We start from the raw sequence: 18,691 nt of genomic DNA, 5'->3' as shown, positions 1-18,691 counted from the left end.
GTGGCACAGCGGTTTGGCACCTGCCTTTGGCCCAGGGCGCGATCCTGGAGACCCGGGATCGAATCCCATGTCGGGCTCCCGGTGCATGGAGCCTGCTTCTCCCTCTGCCTGTGTCTCTGCCTCTCTCTCTCTCTCTCTCTCTCTCTGTGTGTGACTATCATAAATAAATAAATAAATAAATAAATAAATAAATAAATAAATAAATAAATAACCCAGAGACTAAAAGAGGAGCAACTTTGCAATTGAAAGAGGGAAGAAGAGGGGCACCTGCCTGGATCAGTGGGAAGAATGTGCAGCTCTTCATCTCAAGGTCATGAGTTTGAACCCCATGCTGGGTGCAGAGATACTTAAAAAAAATGTTTTTTTAATTTAAAAAGAAAAGAAAAGAAAAAGAAAGTGGGAGGAAGAGAGTCCAGTTTGCAATATGAAAAAAAGATCACTAAGAGGTTGGAGTGAGCCAGCAGGACTGAGTCGAAGATGGCTTCCTTATAAGGAAGGAGGATATGGAGGGCTGGCCTGTGGCCAGAGAAAATGAGGAACTATAATCAAGGAAACCCCATTATTTTGGCTTTGAGTCATTTCTCAGGGTTCAGTCATGATTATATGAGAAAAATGGTGGTGGGGGGAAGCTCCTAAAGTATAAATAATCTTTAAGCTAGAAATATTATAGAAAGACAAAGGTCCAAGGGCACGGTTCATCTGATCTCATCTTTTTAGGTTAAGAGTATCTATTCCCAATCTCTCTTTCTCCCCCAACCCCTTCTTCTCCTGCCTGCTAAATGTACATGTTCTTTCCTTCTGTCCATATTCCATGAGGAAGAGAAAACAATCCTCACAAGGAAATGCCTTAGGATCCTTTAGACTGGAACTGTTTCTTGATGCAGAACCACCTTCTCAAGCGGTGACTGCTGTGGTGCTGTACCATTAGAGCTCAATAAACATTCTCGCAGATGATGACAGCTTATACCACTGATTCCAAATCAAGTCACCTGTGCAGCTGTGAGTTAAACAGGCCCTTGGATTTTCAGAGATGCACTAGCTCTGGATGCTTCTCCTCCTAACATGTCCCCAGACATTACTGGATTTGTGCACAGAAAGGTTCAAAGCAGAAGTTGCTGGGAAAGTTCTGTGAGGTTAATGGAGAGGTGTGTAGCAATATCAAGTTCCTCTTCCTGTGACTCTTCTCTCCTTCAAACTCTGTGTTTCTTCTGTGTTTGAGAAAAAAGAGACTTGTAAGTTTCAATAGCTCAGTACTCAGAGAAAACCTCTGTCTGCTGAAGGGCAGGATGGCCCCGAGGATGGCCGATTTTAGAAGGGAAAGAAGGGGTGGGGAGATGAGGACTTGCCCCCAGGAAGCCTAACTACACAATGGGGCCGGTGTATTTATTTACTCAGCCCTTTCCTACAGGCAGCCAGAAGAGCAGCCATTTCATTTTGCTCTCAGGAAGTGTATGCAGTGGTAGGCTTTCTTTCTTTTCCTGTTAGTTTCCTGTAGGAGGACATCAGTGTCTTCTCAGGGCAGTAGCTGATAAGAAGGATGTTGTTGTTCAAGTGGAGACAGACAAACATATTTCCCGTCTCAGACCCAGACCCTTTCAAGGCACAGAGAATTGAGTTGGGTGTGGAAATTGAAGAACCTGATTTGCACGCCTATTTCCCTGGTGCCATCTTCCTGACATATACTCTCTAGTGGAATACAGTAATAACATCCTCCACTTGTGTAGAATTTCACACTTTTCCAGGGTAGCATCCCACTGTGCAGGGGCAGAGTTGGAAGCACTGTATTTGGCATAGACTAGGAATTACTTTGCAGGGTTAATATGAGGCAGCTTTGGGTTTAACATTATGTTCTGAGGAAATTATACAAATACTGTAGGTGTACCCTAAATTGGATTCCATTACTAGTTCCTACTCAACCTCTAGATCTCACCTTTGAGGTTACTTCTACAGGGGAACCTTCTGATATCCTCTCTCCCAGCCACCATTGAATTGGGAGCCCCTCTTATCCATACCACACTTCCACGTTGGATACACACATCCCACATGTAAACTTGCTCAGTGCTTATCCCTCCTGTAGCATCTCAGCATTGTGATACCAAGAACCACATTCTTGCTGCTCAGAGCTGCCTAGCACCCGGCCGGGCCCATAGTAGTTCTCGAAATATTTAGTGAACGAATGAGTCAGGAGTTGCCTCTAGGAGCAGCCTTGCCACCCAACACCATCATTTATTCTGGGGTGGTGCTCTGGGAATTATAAAAAAGGCAAGTGCTAATTATCATATAATGATCACTAGTGGTTACAGTAATTAGTAGGGAAAAGTACAGTGGTGGAACACGACTAAATAAAGCCTTCCACCAGTGGATGAGGGCCCATCCCTGCACCCAGAATTTGGAATCCCACTGCCTGTGTCCGTTGGACTCCCCTGGACAAAGGATTTACTCCTTTGGGCCGTTCAGAATTGCCAACACCAGGGATAGGGAGAACTCAGTTTCCTCTGAGTCAGTGAAACCATTCTGGTTGGGATGTTAAATTATTATTTTAAAGGTTTTATTTATGTATTCATAGACACACAGAGAGAGGCTGAGACATAGGCAGAGGGAGAAGCAGGCTCCCCATGGGGAGCCCCGTGCAGGACTCGATCCCAGGACCCCAGGATCATGATCTGAGCCAAAGGCAGATGTTCAACCGCTGAGCCACCCAGGTGTCCCTGAATAGTAAATTAAAATACGGGGCCAATGGTGGCCCTCAGGCTCTGAGACGGATTTCCCTTTAAGGGTCTGCACTGAGTCATCCCTCCTCTGAATTATTAATTAATTAAAATGCTAACTCCTTCAGGATGTGTAAGAGAAGCAAAAACTCTTCCCATTGAGGCCAACATTCATGGCCTCAGCCCCCTCCCTGGGAATAAGAGGGCAATCTGAGAGAGAAAAAAAAAAGACTTTTCCTTCCCATTCCTTCTTCCCTCACAAGCTCAGGACCTGGGGCTTCCTGTTGCTGAGGGGAGGTGAAAAATGAAGATAGGGAAGGAGAAATAAGCTGAGAACTCAGTACTTTGATGGCCCCATAGCTTGTGTAGGAGGGTGGAGGAAGGTGTGCAAACTGGGAGGGAGAATGACAAGACCTGAAGAACCCCTGTAGAGTCTTCAAAAATTCTCGCATCCCAGACAACCGAGGCACAACCCAGTTGCCAGGACACAGGGAAGCAAAAATGCAGTCAGTGGGAGGTAATGACAGCAGAGAAGCAGGCAGGTCTGATACATGGGCCCTGTGGGAGCACCACAAACTGCTTAAAACTGGAGAGCCAAGAGAAATAGGCATTGAGCGTGAGACCTTTGATCAGAGGCCCACATACTATTTTCAGCTCAGTTATCAATGTATGGGAGGATCCTATGTGAAAGATGAATGTCAGAGACTGTGGCTTAACCCGCTACATAGGGCACAGGGGGATGTTTGCGAGATGCTGGGAAATCTCTAGATGAAAACGATTACCAGGAAAAGTTATTAGTTTGAGTTTTGATCAAATGGAAGCCAGAGCATCTTTGAGCTCTAGTACTGGAATCAGAGGGCTCAGTATTTTCATCTTGGAGGGACCAGTCCTTAGGGATCTACTTTCTAATAACCTTAGCTGAGAACAGGGTCTTGTTGAGGTCCATAAGGAATACAACCAGAGAGGCACCTGAGTGGCTCAGTGGTTGAACATCTGCCTTTGGCTCAGGGCGTGATCCCAGGTCCTGAAATCCCCCAAGGGAACCTGCTTCTCCCTCTGCCTGTGTCTCTGCCTTTCTTTCTCTGTGTCTTTCATGAATGAATAAATAAAATCATCATTAATGAAAGACACAGAGAGAGAGAGGGGCAGAGACACAGGCAGAGGGAGAAGCAGGTTCCATGCCGGGAGCCCGATATGGGACTCGATCCCAGGTCTCCAGGATTTTGCCCTGGGCCAAAGGCAAGCGCTAAACCACTGAGCCACCCAGGGATCCCCAATAAATAAAATCTTTAAAACATTTTTAAAAAGGAATACAACAGGGTAGCCCCTGTGGCTCAGCAGTTTAATGCCGCCTTCGGCTTGGGGTATGATCCTGGAGACCCGGGATCGAGTCCCACGTTGGTCTCCCTGCATGCATGGAGCCTGCTTCTCCCTCTGCCTGAGTCTCTGCCCCCCGCGCCACCCCCCCCCCCGTCTGTCATGAGTAAATAAATAAAGTCTTAAGAAAAATAAAATAAAATAAAATAAAATAAAAAGGAATACAACCAGAAATCTTATCTCTGTAGTATTAGAAATTCCCAACCAAGCTCTAATACTTTTCCTGTGCAGATAGATTCTGGCCAGGCCTCACTTGCCTAAAGGGGTGTACAAGCTATGACCTCATAACACTTTTCCCTCTCTGAATCTCTCCCAAACTCTCTTTCTCCTCTCTTTCTCTTTTTTACATGTACATAAGGCCATTTAGAAACTTTGACTCATCAAGGGACAGTTGGAGATTCCAAAATGATCATCCCAATTGTGGCTCTCCATCTCCAACCACTCAGTCATCTTGTTTTAAATGAAGTGGTTAAATCAGACCCTTTTTCTTTTTATTTGGCACGTATGCAACCCTGGTATTCTCTATACAGCATCTTGAATACTTTCCTATAAATACTCCCACCCTACTCCCTTCTTTGGTTTCTTTCTGCAAATCATCCAGATTGTCATTCCAAATGGATGTTAGTCATTGAGCAATTTAGTAAAAGTATATTCCCCTTCCTGACCTCTTCAAAGTTAGCAGGCTGTCTAGACTCATAGGAAGACTTTAACCCAAATCTGCAACAAGTACTTACCCGTCCTGAGTGACCTAAACAGCAGTCACCCCAGGTCACGATTATCACAGGAACAGATATTATTTTTCTGCTCTTGCACAAAGTGGACAGAGGTTGTCTAGCTGATCCAGAATGGATCACTTGATAAAGCCAGAACTGCTTATAAACAAACAAACAAACAATCACAAGAATGGGCATGTGACTGGTAGGCAGGCTTTAGGAGAAGAGCTGAGCCAAATCTACAGTTATCACAAAGAGCATGGGTAAGATCAACATGGTCTCATCTCTGAAATCCCCAAATCCTATGATTTCAATGTCATTTACAAACTTCCCATAGAAATAAGCTTAGTAGTGATAGAAAGGAATATTACTTCACACTGTAAGTAATAAGTGCATAAAATTTTTATCCAAGGAGGGAATATAATCAGAATACAATAAATATATGAACTGCAGAGCCATATATGAGTTACCAGCCATTTTTCAACCCTGGTCCTATATCACAATTCCATGTCCGTCTCTTAACTCCAGGGATTTCACTTCACTGGGTTGGAGTAGGGTCCAGGAATCTGTATTGCAAAGCTCCCTCAAGTGATTTTGATTCATAACCAGGTTTAAGTTCCACTACTTGAGGGCACCCCTGGGTGGCTCAGTGGTTTAGCTCCTGCCTTCAGCCCAGGGCATGATCCTGGGGCCCCGGGATCGAGTCCCACATCGGGCTCCCTGCATGGAGCCTGCTTCTCCCTCTGCGTCTCTGTCTCTCTCTGTCTCTGTCTCTCATGAATAAATAAATAAAATCTTAAAAAAAATGTTCCACTACTTGAATAATCTTTTCTACAAAGTAAGAGACTATTGAATGGCCTATGGGTTTAACCCAGCCCGGCATCCCTATGATCCTGATTGTCAAACGGCTTGGTTAGAGACAGGTGCAGCTGGTATCCTTGTGACATGGACACACTCCAAAGCAGCCATCAGACTCTGGATCCACTGAGCAAATCCAGTAGCACAACAGTCCTTTGGTCCCTGACTTATATACAGCCCGGCATCATGGAGATGGCATTATCTAGTTCCCTGCTCCCTGCTCCCCCCTCTTTCTGTCCCTTCTCCCTACTCATGCTTGCTTGCTCTGTCTTGCACGCACTTTCTCTCTCTAAAATAAATAAATAAAATCTAAAAAAAAGAAAGAAGGAAATTTCTCCAAGATTTGAGACTTTCTCACCATAGGGATGAACCAGTTGGGGCTTTTTTAGAACTTTGTACTAGCTTTGGAAGGAAATACTCATACTTACTTACAAGAATGAGATGCAGGTGTCTTGAAACATTTCCTTTGTGGCTCTTTCTATAGTGCTTAGCAGAGTACTGGACATTTGTTCATTCATTCAGTAAACATTCACTGATTAAAAATTAGGTACAGACACTATGCTAATAGTTTGTTAGTGAAGATATAGATAAGTAAATACAACAGTGTTAAAACAGACCAGATGTGGTCTCCAGCCTCTTAGATACCTAACAGGCTCTCAAAATTTTTTTTTATTTTATTATAGTGACTGGGTACAGTAGAATAGCCATCCCAGGAAATTCTTTCTTTTTTAAAAGATTTTATTTATTTATTCATGAGAGACACAGAGGGAGAGAGAGGCAGAGACACAGGCAGAGGGAGAAGCAAGCTCCATGCAGGGAGCCTGATGTGGGACTCAATCCCGGGACTTCAGGATTACACCCTGGCGGAAGGTAGTCGCTAAACCACTGAGCCACCCAGCATCCCAGGAAATTCTATGTAAGGGTCATTCCACTCCTTAGGAACACAGCATTTGAGTTCTTTAGAAGATACAGCTAGCCCAATATCAAGAACAACTGTAAAAGAAGATGCCCATCTTTCCTTTTTACATGTACCTAGAAATGGACTTCCAGAGGATGAATACAATGCAATATTCACCTTTGCAGCCATAATACCAGATATATACAATATCTTGCTCACAGTTAGTGGTTTTGAACAAGATAATGAAAGAATGAAGCTTGAATCTCAGTTCTGCTACTTACTCTGTGTCCTATATAAGAAAATAGTCATTCTGACCCTCTGCTTCCTCATGATTGGGACAATACCTATCTTGCCTACTTGATATAGGATTACAAATCAAACATTTTAAGAGTCATCAGCACTGTGACTAGCATAAAGTAGATACTCAACAAATAGTTAAGGTAATGGTACTTAGTCATTACCCTGACAACAGGTATCCAGAAGCTCCTGAGAACTGATTTGTATGGTCAGACCGACACCTAGTGGTGCAATCTTAGAACACATACCGAAAGTACTTCAATTGCTGATTTGAAACAAGCATCATTTTTGGACCCTTACCAGGTATTTTTAATCCTGATTGCGTATTAGGATGACTTGCGAAGCTTCTAAAATCTAGGGATGTCTGGATTTCACCTTCAGAGATTCTGACTTAATTTGCTGGAGATATGGCACAGATTACAGCATTTTATTTTTTCTTTTTATTTTTTTTTAAATCTTTTTTTTTTAAATTTTTATTTATTTATGATAGTCACAGAGAGAGAAAGAGAGAGAGGCAGAGACATAGGCAGAGGGAGAAGCAGGCTCCATGCACCGGGAGCCCGATGTGGGATTCGATCCCGGGTCTCCAGGATCGTGCCCTGGGCCAAAGGCAGGCGCCAAACCGCTGCGCCACCCAGGGATCCCTTCTTTTTATTTTTTAAAAAATTTTATTGGGTAGCCCAGAGGGCTCAGTGGTTTAGCACTGCCTTCGGGCCAGGGCCTGATCCTGGAGACCCAGAATCGAGTCCCGTATCAGGCTCCCTGCGTGGAGCCTGCTTCTCCCTCGGCCTGTGTCTCTGCCTGTGTCTCTGTCTCTGTGTGTCTCTCATGAATAAATAAAAAAAATTTTAAAAATATTTATTTATTTATTTATTTAGGAGAGAGAGAGGACACAAGCAGGGTGAGGAGCAGAGGAAGAAGCAGAGTCCCCTCTGAGCAGGGAGCCCAATGTGGGGTTCTGTCCAGGACTCCAGGGATCATGACCTGAGCCAAAGGCAGACATTTAACCGACCGGGCCACCCAGGTGTCCAGGACTGCAGCATTAAAAGAAAAAAGAAACAATTTTAATATTCAACCCGATTGAGAACCACATCCTATAAATGGACCTATGAGAATTATTCTTGCCATTTCACAAATGATCAAAGTAAAGCTCAGAATGCTAATGTAATCTGACACAAAGTCTCAAATTTACAAGTAGCAGGAAATGTGAACTGGAGCCTACCATTTTTCTATCACATCACATTGCCTTTGCAAAGACTTAGAAGTCGGATGTCTTCCCTTAGCTTTGTCTGTGAGAGTCTCAAACTTATGGGCATTCAGGGATTCCATGTCCTTTTGGGGTGAAGTACTCCAAACAACATTTTGGGGTCAATGGGGTAGTATGGTCCAATGAAGGCACTGATTTTTCTGAATCCTCTCTATAGACCCCCTCTTCTCGAAGCTTTAAACTCAACTGCTCTGCTGATGGATAAATGAGCAATGTGAAGTTATATGATTCTGAAGTGAAGAGAGCTAGAAGTTAAATTTAAAGCTTTTTTTCTTTTCTGAGATCATGAATATGTTAGAGAATTAAAATAGATTAAATTAATCATCTATTATTGAATTTCAGGAAAGAGCTACATGTACTACTACACACTTGCATGTTTGATCAAAACTGTTGAGGTGAAAGAAAGGTAGGTAGGTAAATGAAAACGAAAGGGTCTAAACCCTAACATGTAAGACTGTATTCTAAATTGGCCTCCCACAGAAGTCCTAAGAGGACAGACGGATGATCTCGAAAGGCATATAAAGCACAGTCTTTTCCAAACCCATGGTGTAGAAAGTGCCAGTTCAGCCCAGGCAGGCAAAAATGAATGGGACCTCATTGGGTCAATGAGGAGGGCCGCAGAAACTCCTGGAGATGGAATCCAGGTTGCTGCCTGGCTCCATGACTTGCTAGGATGATTTCCCTGAATTTTGAGAAATGTTTTTTTGATGTGCTAGGAACATATGGGAGCAGCCTGAGTGTGCTAAGGTTCAGTCAAGTGGGCAATATTCTGAAAACTCATCATGTGAAAAGCCTTCACATCATGTGAAAAGGCCTGATGCTGCCTCCAAACAAACAAACAAACAAACAAACAAACAAACATTTCTTTTTTTTTTTTTCAAACAAACATTTCATTCAACTAGAGGAAAAATTCCTCAAAGTGAGAGAAACAATCTTAATGCTTCCTGGGGGATCCCTGGGTAGCTCAGCAGTTTGGTGCCTGTCTTCGGCCCAGGGCATGATCCTGGAGTCCCCGGATCGAGTCCCACGTCGGGCTTCTTGTATGGAGCCTGCCTCTCTGTGTCTCTCATGAATAAATAAAATCTTTTAAAAAAATGCTTCCCGGTATATCCATGGTGAGTAAATAATACATATGTTTGGTAAGTATTTGCTGACAATACAGATCATCAAGAAATGATGGTAGGGTGGTTGGATTATGTGATAACCAATAGGAGATTTTGGAAGTAAATTCTTTATGATTTTATTTATTTGAGATAGAGCGCATGAATGATGGGGAGGCGCAGAGGGAGAGGGAGACAAGCAGACTCTGTACTGAGCAGGGAGCCTGACATTGGACTCGATTCCAGGACCTCAAGATCATGACCTGAGCCTAAGGTAGATGCTTAACTGACTGAGCTACCCAGGCACCCCAAGAGTAAATTCTAACACAAATGTTTTCCTTTTTACCCCACTTTGCTATTGGTCTGGTCAGGAAGATTGCTGTTGATGGTAATTCACTAATGGAAGCTAACTTAGATGTAAACTAGTAATGATGTGAATCTTGGTTGAAAAATGGACGTTTTCTCTAGCTCTCAACCAAAAGAAGGACAACATAGTGTTTCTCCCATATGCTGGGCCAAACAGAAGCTGCCTTTTATTTTATTTTTTATTTTTAAAAAGATGTTATTTATTTATTCATAGAGACACACACACAGAGAGGCAGAGACACAGGCAGAGAGAGAAGCAGGCACCATGCAGAGAACCTGACATGGGACTCAATCCAGGGTTTCCAGGATCACGCCCTGGGCTGCAGGCGGCGCTAAACCACTGCGCCACCAGGGCTGCCCTCCAGAAGCTTCCTTTTAGAGCAGGATAGGGAGCTGTCACTTGTTTAATTGACCTGTGGAGTTAATCCATGTTGTGGCTGAAGAAAGGGAGAGGAAAATGAAAAGAGAACAAGGAAAAGGAGACAACTGAAGAGAATGTCCTACAGATATCTCAGTTAAGAAGGATAGGCAAGGCTCTTTATAAAGGATTTGTGATACTCCTGGAGTATTTTGTCATATTTTGTTAATATGAATAGATTAGCAAAAGCATGAGGGTAAGGAGAATGGATGTCCAGCTCCTCTATCACAGAGTAACAAGTAAACCAATTTAGAAAAAAAACAAACAAACAAGTAAACCAATTTAGAAACAGAGGAGGAAAAAGGAGCAGTCACGGGCCTTTCCCAAGCTCATTTCTTCCTGCAGCCTTTAGTACTGTCCTTCTGATCACCTGGAAGATTTTCCCTCCTCCCTCTGTGCTATCCAAGTCCTGTGCGTGGTCTGATATCCAAGAAAGTTCCTGTGTCTCCATGACTACTGTGGCACCTCCTATCCCCACCCTGACTGCTACAGCACATCTGCTGGGTGCCACACATTTCCTACTAGATTAAGCATATTGTCTTTGAAAGATCTTTATATGTATGTCTTATAAAACCCCTTGTAAACTCCTCGAGCACAAGGGCCATTTCTTCTGCGCTTCTGCATCTCCCACAGTGCAGATGTTCTAAGAGACGCTCTGTTTGGTCTTGCTGATTGACTGAAGAGTTCCGTTGGGCTCTCTAGTTCTTGCCAGCAAGGCAGCATACACAATAAAGTCCTTTCACTAGGAAATGACAAAGTTAAAGCTAGAGGGGCTGAGAAAGTACTCGTATAAAATTCTTTATTGTCTCAAATGCCTCTTGGTAGCCAGATTCCGGAATCCTCAGGTTTAATAGATGTGGAAATAACCTCAATGTATGAGATGGTGCTTTTTGGATTCCTATTTCACTTGGACGAAATGCGTAAACTAATAAATAAAAACGTGGGTTACATGAGTCAGGAAAAGGAAAGATTTTCTGTTATGCAGTTAACTGATACTCCCCCCAAAGTCCTTTTGTCCCTGTGTCCTATTGCTGTGAGGCTTTCATAGTGGGAATTATTGCTTTTTATATTGCTGGTGATAACAATGTCACCAGAGGAGAGGATGTGATTAGTGGAAGAAAAAGGGAGGGAGAGATTTACATTGTCTGTATTTTCCTCTGTAAATGTCCCAAAGCTTTTTTTTAAAAAAGATTTTATTTATTTATTCATAAGAGACACAGGGAGAGAGGCAGAGACATAGGCAGAGAGAGAAACAGGCTCCCTCCAGGGAGCCTGATGTGGGATTCGATCCCAGAACCCTGGGATCATGACCTGAGCTAGATAGACCCTCAACCACTGAGCCACCCAGGTGTCCCAGTCCCAAAGCTTTTTAAGGTGTAATCAATCACTTTTAGGAAAGAAAGCTGGAGTCACCCTACTTTGAATTCTAGGTTTCTCCTCCTCCTTGGGGATTGTGTGTGTGTGTGTGTGTGTGTGTGTGTGTGTGTGTGTGTGTGATGTTGAGACAGGGAAATTGAAGGGACCTCATGAAAAAAAGCTGGTTTTATTCTTTGTTCCTTTTCCTGCTTCTATTCTTGCTAGGACCTGGACTCCTGCCCTGCAACCATGGCTTATAGTAGAAATAATGCATGTCTTCCTTGTAAAGGTCAAGGAGTTAATGATTTCTTTGGAGTCTTGTGGCACGATAGATAACATCTAAGGAGTGACTGGGTGGGGTGGTCACATTTGTTTTTCAAGACCACTGGCTTCAGACACCATCAGCTCCTGACGCCAAGACCCCTGGCTCCAGGGCATAAGTGACTTATGGAGGACGCCTGAGCACTCATCTTTGTTTTGGCCAGATTCCGGATGCCTTAGAGGACTTGTACACCAGACTATCATCCTCAATAAAAACTCCAAATCCAAGCAAAGAGAGACTCATCCTCCTTTTCCTTCAGAATCTCTCAAATGCTCCATCTGTATTTGCTCTATGTCTTCAACTCTGCTCTCACTTCCTGCTGGCTTGAGTTTGATTTCTATGCTGTGTGAAGCCAAGGACCCTCTTTGTTGTCCTGCAACACCGGCTCTGGGTCTTTGACCTGGCCTTCCTACATCAGTATGCTCTTACATAATCCTATCTAAAGATACATGCAGTCTGCAACTCTTCCATCATGTCTAAATCTTTAAAGCATAAAGGTAGAAGCGCCTGGGTATCTGACTTTGGCTCAGGGCATGATCTCAGGGTCCTGGAATCAAGCCCCACATGAGACTCCCTGCTGCGCAGGGAGTCTGTTTCTCCCCCTCCCTCTGCCCCTTCCACACTCACGCTTTCTCTCTCTCTCTCTCAAATAAATAAATTAATTTAATTAAATAATAAAGTTTTAGGGTACCTTGAGGTTCATGAGAATTGTTAATCAGCATTGTTAAACTGCAGTGATGCTTCCAAGGGATCTCAAAGTGTTCACGCCTACTTGTGGTGGTGCGAGGGAAAATGATTGTGCCAGTTTGGTCTTCTTGTAACAGTCTTGTAAAGAACCTGCTCTAGAGCAAGACTAGACTTGTAGATTAAAAAAAGAAAAAAACACCCAAGCTGTTCTCTTTCCTAGACAAATGGTATTTGGGTTTCAGAGGGCTCTTTATATAGCTTGCACAGGATAATGGGTCTTTCAATATTTCTACTCTAGTAAAATTTGGAGCTCTGACCTATAATTAGTATATAACTTTTCTAGGATATGGGAAAATATGTTCAATCATCTAATGTGATGTCAATTTTCTTTAACCCTTTGTGTAAATGGTGCACATTAAAAAGCCAGGACTAGTGTTAAATAGATTTTTCTTTATAAACATAATGACAAAGAGATTGTACAATACCAATTTAAAAAACAATGTGACTACCAGGTCCACTGCTGTCTATCTTGGAGCAAGAGAAGGCTCATCTTAGAAATGATTACCTTTCCTTCCAAGGGAAGAGAACATGACCCTGGAAAAAATTTCTGAGTATTTATCTGGCTAGAGATCCAGGTTGTTCGATCCAAATGGTCCCATCATAATCCTTTTCTCCCGGGCACTACGTAGATCTTTCACACATGACGACTGACTTCTGCTTCTTGTGTTTAGGTTGAGGACTGGACTCCGTGACCAGGGATTTGGTGTGTGGGGCCTCACAGGCTGCAGAGAAATATTAACACATGAATGCCTATGCCAAACGTGTGGTCTCATGTAAAGGGTAGACTCAAAGAGAAAGCTTCTTCAGCCACGGTTTATCAAAATACCTCTATGAACTACTATAATAAATAAGAAAATAGAATTTAAGACCTGTCTTCCCCTTGACTCCAGTCAGAAGCCTATTGTGGCAAATATGCCTGAATTTCCCACCCAAGAAGGCTTGGGCATCTGCGTGATAATCTTTGCAGTTAGCCTGCATTTTCTTATGTCTTTACTATTATGCAAAAGTAGCATAGAGTGATGGGACACTCTTGTAGCTATGACTAAAGAGATCTATTCCTAGGATGTGCTGAGGAGGTGGGTTCATTCAGGGTGAACAGTCCTTGGGGATGTAGCACTGCTCTATTTCAACCCCAAAAACCAATGTAGTAATGGCCAGGGTGGGGCTTATACCTAGGGTACAACATCCTCAGGAGTTAGGTAGTTCTAATATCAATCAAGGTTTCTGCATTACTCCATGGACTACTAAGAGGGATGTCCTCTGTGGAGAAAAAAGCCCCTCACACACTGTTGGTAGAAATATAAATTGGTACAGTCACTGTGGAAAACAGTATGGAGTATTCTCAAAAAGTTAAAAATAGAATTACCATATGATCCAATAATTCCACTACTGGATATTTACCCAAAGAAAACAAAAACACTAATTTGAAAAGATACATGCATCCTTATGTTTTTTGCAGCATTACTTACAATAAGCAAGATACAGAAACATCCTAAGCATACATCCATAGACAAATGGGTAAGGAAGATGTGAGATACACCCCCCCCACACACACATGAATATTACACAGCCATAAAAAAAGGATGAAATTGTACCATTGTCAACAACATGGATGCATCTAGAGGGTGTTATGTTAAATGAAATAAGTCAGACTGAGAAACACAAATACCCTATGATTTCACTCATATGTGGAATCTGGTTTTTTTTAAGATTTTATTTATTTATTCATAAGAGACACACACAGAGAGAGAGAGGCAGAGACACAGGCAGAGGGAGAAGCAGGCTCCATGCAGGAAGCCCGATGCGGGACTCCATCAGGGGTCTCTAGATCAGGCCCTGGGCTGAAGGCGGCACTAAACCGCTGAGCCACCCTCAGCCACCCTCAGGCTGCCCTCATATGGGGAACCTTAAAAAGGAAAAAAAAAAAATGAGGAGGCACCACCTGGTGCCTCAGTCAGCAGAGTGAGTGATTCTTTATCTTGAGGTTGTGAGTTTACTTAAAAAATAAAAATAAAAAATTTAAAAATGAGTAAACAAAACCAAAAAATATTTAAAAAATGAATAAACAAAAAGCAGAATCAGACATATAAATAAAGAGGACAGACTGTTGGTTGACAGAGGGCAAGGGGGTTGGGGGGATGGGCAAAATAGATGAATGGCAGTGGCAGATACAGGCATTTCTTTCCATTCCCAGCTCCATCCCACACTGAGAGGACCTTACACATACACATGTGGAGAAGTTTGCAAAGTCTACATTATATATGATTTCAGTTATGTGACATTTCGGAAAAAGCAAAACCATAAAGATAATTAAAAGATTTGTGACTGCTAGGTATTTGTGTGTAGAGGGAAAGATGGAATAAGTAAAACACAAAAGATTTTTAGTGTGGTTAAACTATTCTGTATGATACCGAAATGATGGATTCATGGCACATGGCATTACACATTTGTCAAAACCCATAGAACTATATAGCACAGGGTGATCCTTAATGTATTCAGCTATTAAAAAAATCATTTAGGAGATCGGGGATACCAGGAAGGATGAGACTATGACGAGATAACTGGAACCTCAATATAAATACATATTTTTGTTATAGGTGATGTGATGATGATGAAAAATATTTTCAAGCATAAACATACAGTATATTAGAATAAAATTCTTTGTGGAAGTTATTTCAAAATGGAAATGGAAATTTGTGTCAAAATGATAAACCATTTCAATTTTAAAGAAGAGCTTTATTCATTTTATTTTAGTGGATGATGGTGGGCATCGAACTATTATGGTATGTAGATTCAATTGGATGCATTTAAAAGAGTGATGTAACATTTTAAAGAGTGATGTTTAGTTAAAGTTTAAAATAGCAATATGTAGGGTGCCTGGGTGGCTCAGTTGGTTATGTGTCTGCCATCAGCTCAGGTCATGATCTCAGGGTCCTAGGATCAAGTCCCAAGTCCCGCTCTCTGCTCAACTGGGAGTCTGATCCAGATTCTCTCTCTCTCCCTCTGCCCCTCCCCTGTTCATGCACATTCTCTCAGATAAATAAATAAAATCTTTTCAAAAAATAATAAAATAGTAATGTGTAAATGCTGGAATAAATTAGATCCTTTTCATCTATTTAAACTTAAAACAAAAACACTTTTTATTTATTTATTTATTTTTAAAGATTTTATTTATTCATGACAGATACACACAGAGAGAGAGGCAGAGACACAGGCAGAGGGAGAAGCAGGCTCCATGCAGGGAGCCCAATGTGGGACTCGATCCAGGATCTCCAGGATCAAACCCCGGGCTGAAGGCAGCGCTAAACTGCTGAGCCACCAGGGCTGCCCCAAAAACACTTTTTTAAAAGATTTTTTAATTTATATTTTTCCCCTCTCCCCCCAGATTTTTTTTAAAAATTTAAGTAATCTCTACACCCAACATGAGTTCATGAGTTTGAACTCATGACCCCAATATGAAAAGTCACATGTTCTACCAACTGAGCCAGCCAGGTGTCCCAGAGTGAAAATACTTCGGATGTCAATTTCAAAAGGCAAAGAGGTGATACAGCTCTTCACAATTCTTTTAGTGGGTATATGAACAGGAGAGTTGGAAGTTCAACATTCTTTTTTTTTTTTTAAAATATTTATATATTTATGAGAGACACAGACTGAGAGAGAAAGTCAGAGACATAGGCAGAGGGAGAAGCAGGCTCCTCACGGGGATCCAGTTGTGGGACTCAATTCCGGATCCCGGGATCATGACCTGAGCCTAAGGCAGGCGCCCAACCGCTGAGCCACCCAGGCGTCCCAGAAGTTCAACATCCTAGATAGCATCTTTCACGACTTACATCAGGATTTGGCAGACTTTTTCTGTAAAGGGCCAGTTAGTAAATATCTTAGGTTTTGGGGGTCAGTTTGTCTCAAAAGTACTTCATTACGCTGTTGCAGCATAAAAGTAGCCACAGACTCTTTGTAATGAATGAATGTGGCTGTGTTCCAATATAGGTCTATTTGTGGGCACTGCAATTAAAATTTTATATATATTTTATGTCACAGGATATTATTCTTCTGATTTTTTCAACCATTTGAAAATATAAAAATCATTCCTAGTCTACTGAGTGTATAAAAACAGGAGAGAGGGGGCAGCCCGGGTGGCTCCGCGGTTTAGCACCACCCTCAGACGGGTGGTGGGGGGTGGGGGGTGGGGGGGGTGGTCCTGGAGACCCAGGATGGAGTCCCACGTCAGGCGTCAGGCTCCTTGCATGGAGCCTGCTCCTCACTCTGTCTGTGTCTCTGCCTCTCTCTCTCTTTCTTTCTGTCTCTCATGAATAAATAAATAAAATCTTAAACAAAAACAAAAACAAAAACAAAAAACAGGAGACAGGCTGGCTTTGGTTGGAAGGATACAATTTGTTGACTCCCGATTTACAGTGATTTGGAAAATTAGTCTTACAAATTAGAAACTCAGCAGTCTCAAAGTTAGATTGTAATCTGTCTCATGTTTGCCAAAGCAAAGGCCTAGTCATTGAGGCCTTAAGCAAAATAAATCAGTAATATATAAAGTAAAATGTGAAAGTTCTATTGCCAATAATCCCATTCCCAGAGACAACTTCTGCCTTCAGTTTGGTATATATCTTTCCAGATATTCAGCTGTGCAGATACATATGCACATAATATATATGGTTTTAAAGAAACTAGGGAGCTTGACTGGCTCAGTCTGCAGAGCATGTGACTCTTGATTTTGGGGATTGAAAATACAAGCCCATGTTGGGTGTAGAGATTACTTAAAAAAAATTTCAATAAATAAACCATATATAAATGTATATAGTTGTGGGTTTTTTAAAGATTATTTATTTATTTAAGAGAGAATGAGAAAGAGAGAGAGTATGTACACATGAGCAGGGGGAAGGATTAGAGGAGAGGGAGAAGCGGACTCTCTGCTGACAAGAGAGCCTGATGTGGATCTCGATCCCAGGACCCTGGGATCACGATCTGAGCCAAAGCAGATGCTTAACCAACTGAGCCACCCAGGCATCCCTAAATATTTTATTTATTTATTTATTTATTTATTTATTTATTTATTTATTTATTTATTTTTTTAAATTTTTATTTATTTATGATAGTCACACACACAGAGAGAGAGAGAGGCAGAGACACAGGCAGAGGAAGAAGCAGGCTCCATGCACCGGGAGCCCGACGTGGGATTCGATCCCGGGTCTCCAGGATCGCGCCCTGGGCCAAAGGCAGGCACTAAACCGCTGCGCCACCCAGGGATCCCTAAATATTTTATTTATAAGTAATCTTTTCACCCAACATGGGGCTCAAACTTAAAACTCCAAGATCAAGAGTTGCATATTCTACTAACTGAGCCAGCCAGGGGCATATGGGTGAATATTTTAAAGAATAGATTCCCAAAAGTACAATTACTTGGTTTAAAGACATTCACATTTTTATATTGATGAAGTCATCCAAAAATTTATACTAGGGTTTCTCAATCTTGGTACTATTGACATTTGGGCTGAATAATTCTTTGTTGTAGGGCTGTACTGTACACTGTAGAACATTTGTTAGCATCTCTGGCCTCTACCAGTTATATGCCAGTAGAAACTCCTTTGTTGTAACAACCACAAAAATGTCTCTACACAACACCAAATGTCCCGTAGGGGCAAAATCACTGGGTTGAGAACCACTGCCCTGGACATTTTTACTTTCCTTTTATTTCACTTTTATTTCACTTCTTCCTATTCCCCTTTCAACAACTTCTCATATTATCCTTTCTTCATAAAGGAAAAGTACTTAAAGGGATCTGTGATTCAGTGTATATCACCTGTGAGATAATAGAAAAAATATCTATTGATCCCCCCCCCCACACCCATTCCTGGCATAGAACTACTGAAAACCTCATAATTTCCTAATAATAATAACACTAAGAACATCTCTTGTTCTAATATTTGTCTTTGGCCCCTTCCCTGACACAGGACTCTTAAAACTTTTGTAAATTTTTAAGTGATAAGAGCACCTGGAGCATCTTTTGGTCTATTGAGGTAATCCTAGGCAGGCTTCTGGGTTGCGACTGGTCACCAGAAAGACCAAGCCATGATTAGAAGCTTGGAATTTTGCAGTCCACTTCTCATCCTTTACAGAGGGGAGAGGGGCTAGGAACCAAGTTATTAAGTAATCATGTCTGTAAGAGGAAGCCTCCATAAAAATCCCAATAGTATGGAGCTCGGAGGGTTTCTGGTTGGTGAACATATCCACACTAAGAGTGTGACACATACCCCA

General features: G+C 42.1%; 1 protein-coding gene across 1 annotated transcript in view; it reads right to left on the bottom strand.

The window, feature by feature from the left end:
- Window positions 1-12,857: 12,857 nt before the first annotated feature.
- The window catches only part of HEATR4 (HEAT repeat containing 4), an 87,688-nt gene continuing 81,854 nt past the window's right edge, over window positions 12,858-18,691 (bottom strand). Inside the window, exon 17 of the mRNA XM_055303930.1 lies at window positions 12,858-13,149. Within this exon, the coding sequence (XP_055159905.1) occupies window positions 12,991-13,149 (159 nt within the window). The 3' untranslated portion in view covers window positions 12,858-12,990. The remainder of the gene's footprint in view (window positions 13,150-18,691) is intronic.

Source organism: Nyctereutes procyonoides, unplaced genomic scaffold (assembly GCF_905146905.1).
Source record: "Nyctereutes procyonoides isolate TBG_1078 unplaced genomic scaffold, NYPRO_anot_genome, whole genome shotgun sequence".
Lineage (NCBI taxonomy): Eukaryota > Metazoa > Chordata > Mammalia > Carnivora > Canidae > Nyctereutes > Nyctereutes procyonoides.
Note: the sequence above shows the minus strand (reverse complement) of the source record. Positions and strands in the feature narration are given on the sequence as shown.